The following is a 1,511-nucleotide window of genomic DNA, read 5'->3' on the forward strand; positions in this document are numbered from 1 at the left end:
TCTAAGTGCATCCAAGATGACGTCGTGGGAACAAAGACTCGTTTATTTAAAGACTGGAGATGTAAAACTTGTCGAAAGGCTACATTTTCTAATACCGACCTCATCAGTCCAAGATTTTAAAATGCAGATGATTGAAGAAATGAAAACTACAAGAAATGAGATAAATACCCTAGCTGAATCTGTAAAGTTCATGTATAATAAAATGGACGAGTCTACGAACCTAATGAAAAATATTAAAGAAGAATTAGCACTGATTAAGAAAGAAAAGGAGCGCCTAACAGCTATGAACAGCGCCCTTAATACCGAGGTGACTTCTCTCAGGAACAGAGTTAGAGCACTTGAACAGTACTCTAGGAAGAACAATGTGGAAGTCAACGGTATTCCTGAGACTCCTAGGGAGGATGTGGTCGGCCTGGTGAGAGACGTTGGTGCTGCCTTGGGAGTGGAGATCCAGGAGAGCGACATCTCGACGGCCCACCGAGTCCCGTCCTTCGGAAAGGACCGCCTACCGCCCCTCATCGTCCAGTTCTCCAGGCGGTTCATCCGGGACACAGTACTAGGCAAGTATAAGGACAAGAAAGGGTTAACTGCTAGACAGATAAATTCCGCCTTCTCGGATAAGATCGTCTACGTCAACGAGCACCTGACTCCTGATAACAAAATTTTTCTTTCTAAGTTGAAAGTTAATTGCAGAGAAATAGGGTACCAATACGCTTGGTGTAAGGAGGGGAAGTTTTTTGTCAGGAAATGTCAGGGGGACCGCTGTATCAAGGTGGACTCGTACGATGAACTAAACAAGCTTAAATAAACATGTAAGTCACAGTATTTATTATACAATTATTTATTATTATTAAGTCTTGTTGCTGTTGTTATTTCAGCGCTGTATTGTTGTCGTTAATTATTGTTATTGTTGATTGTTTCATTCATAGTTATCTGTTGATTTTTGCTAATTTATACTGGTTTTTTGTTCTAATTCATTATTTATATATTGTTATTTATTTCTATGTTACTTCTTTATCACTGTAAATGGTTATCTCACATGAGTTAAGCTTTAAAAATGAAGGAACTGAATTACAAGTATTTTTTAATCATGGAAGTACATTGAATAAATATAACTTAATTTATACTAATATCAGGAGTTTGAGGAAGAATTTTAATGCATTTGTTGTTGAATTAAGTAATATCAAACAAAAAACTACACTTTATCGTGCTAAGTGAGATTTGGATTAGTAGTGATGAATTACATCTTTATGCACTACCTGATTACATTACTTAGGCTAATTGCAATAACAATTATAGAGCAGGTGGTGTTGTGTGTTTTGTTGATGAATCAATAGACTGCAAAGAAATCTTGTTATCAAATAATATGACTTCTGCCGATGCTCTTTTACTTGAGATCAAATTAAATAATATGTTTTTTTAATTAGTCTGCTTATATAGATTACAAAATGTACATGAGAACTCCTTTTTGCTTGAACTTACTCAACTTTTTACTGAATTAAGAAATAACG

At 35.7% G+C, this 1,511-nt stretch overlaps 1 protein-coding gene across 1 annotated transcript; it reads left to right on the forward strand.

Annotated features, from left to right (window-relative positions):
- Positions 1-202: 202 nt before the first annotated feature.
- Positions 203-808, forward strand: LOC124355645. The gene has a single exon (XM_046806808.1). It carries the CDS (start codon positions 203-205, stop codon positions 806-808), a length of 606 nt encoding a protein of 201 aa, XP_046662764.1.
- The last annotated feature ends 703 nt before the right edge of the window (positions 809-1,511 follow it).

Source organism: Homalodisca vitripennis, chromosome 2 (genome assembly GCF_021130785.1).
Source record: "Homalodisca vitripennis isolate AUS2020 chromosome 2, UT_GWSS_2.1, whole genome shotgun sequence".
NCBI classification, from domain to species: domain Eukaryota; kingdom Metazoa; phylum Arthropoda; class Insecta; order Hemiptera; family Cicadellidae; genus Homalodisca; species Homalodisca vitripennis.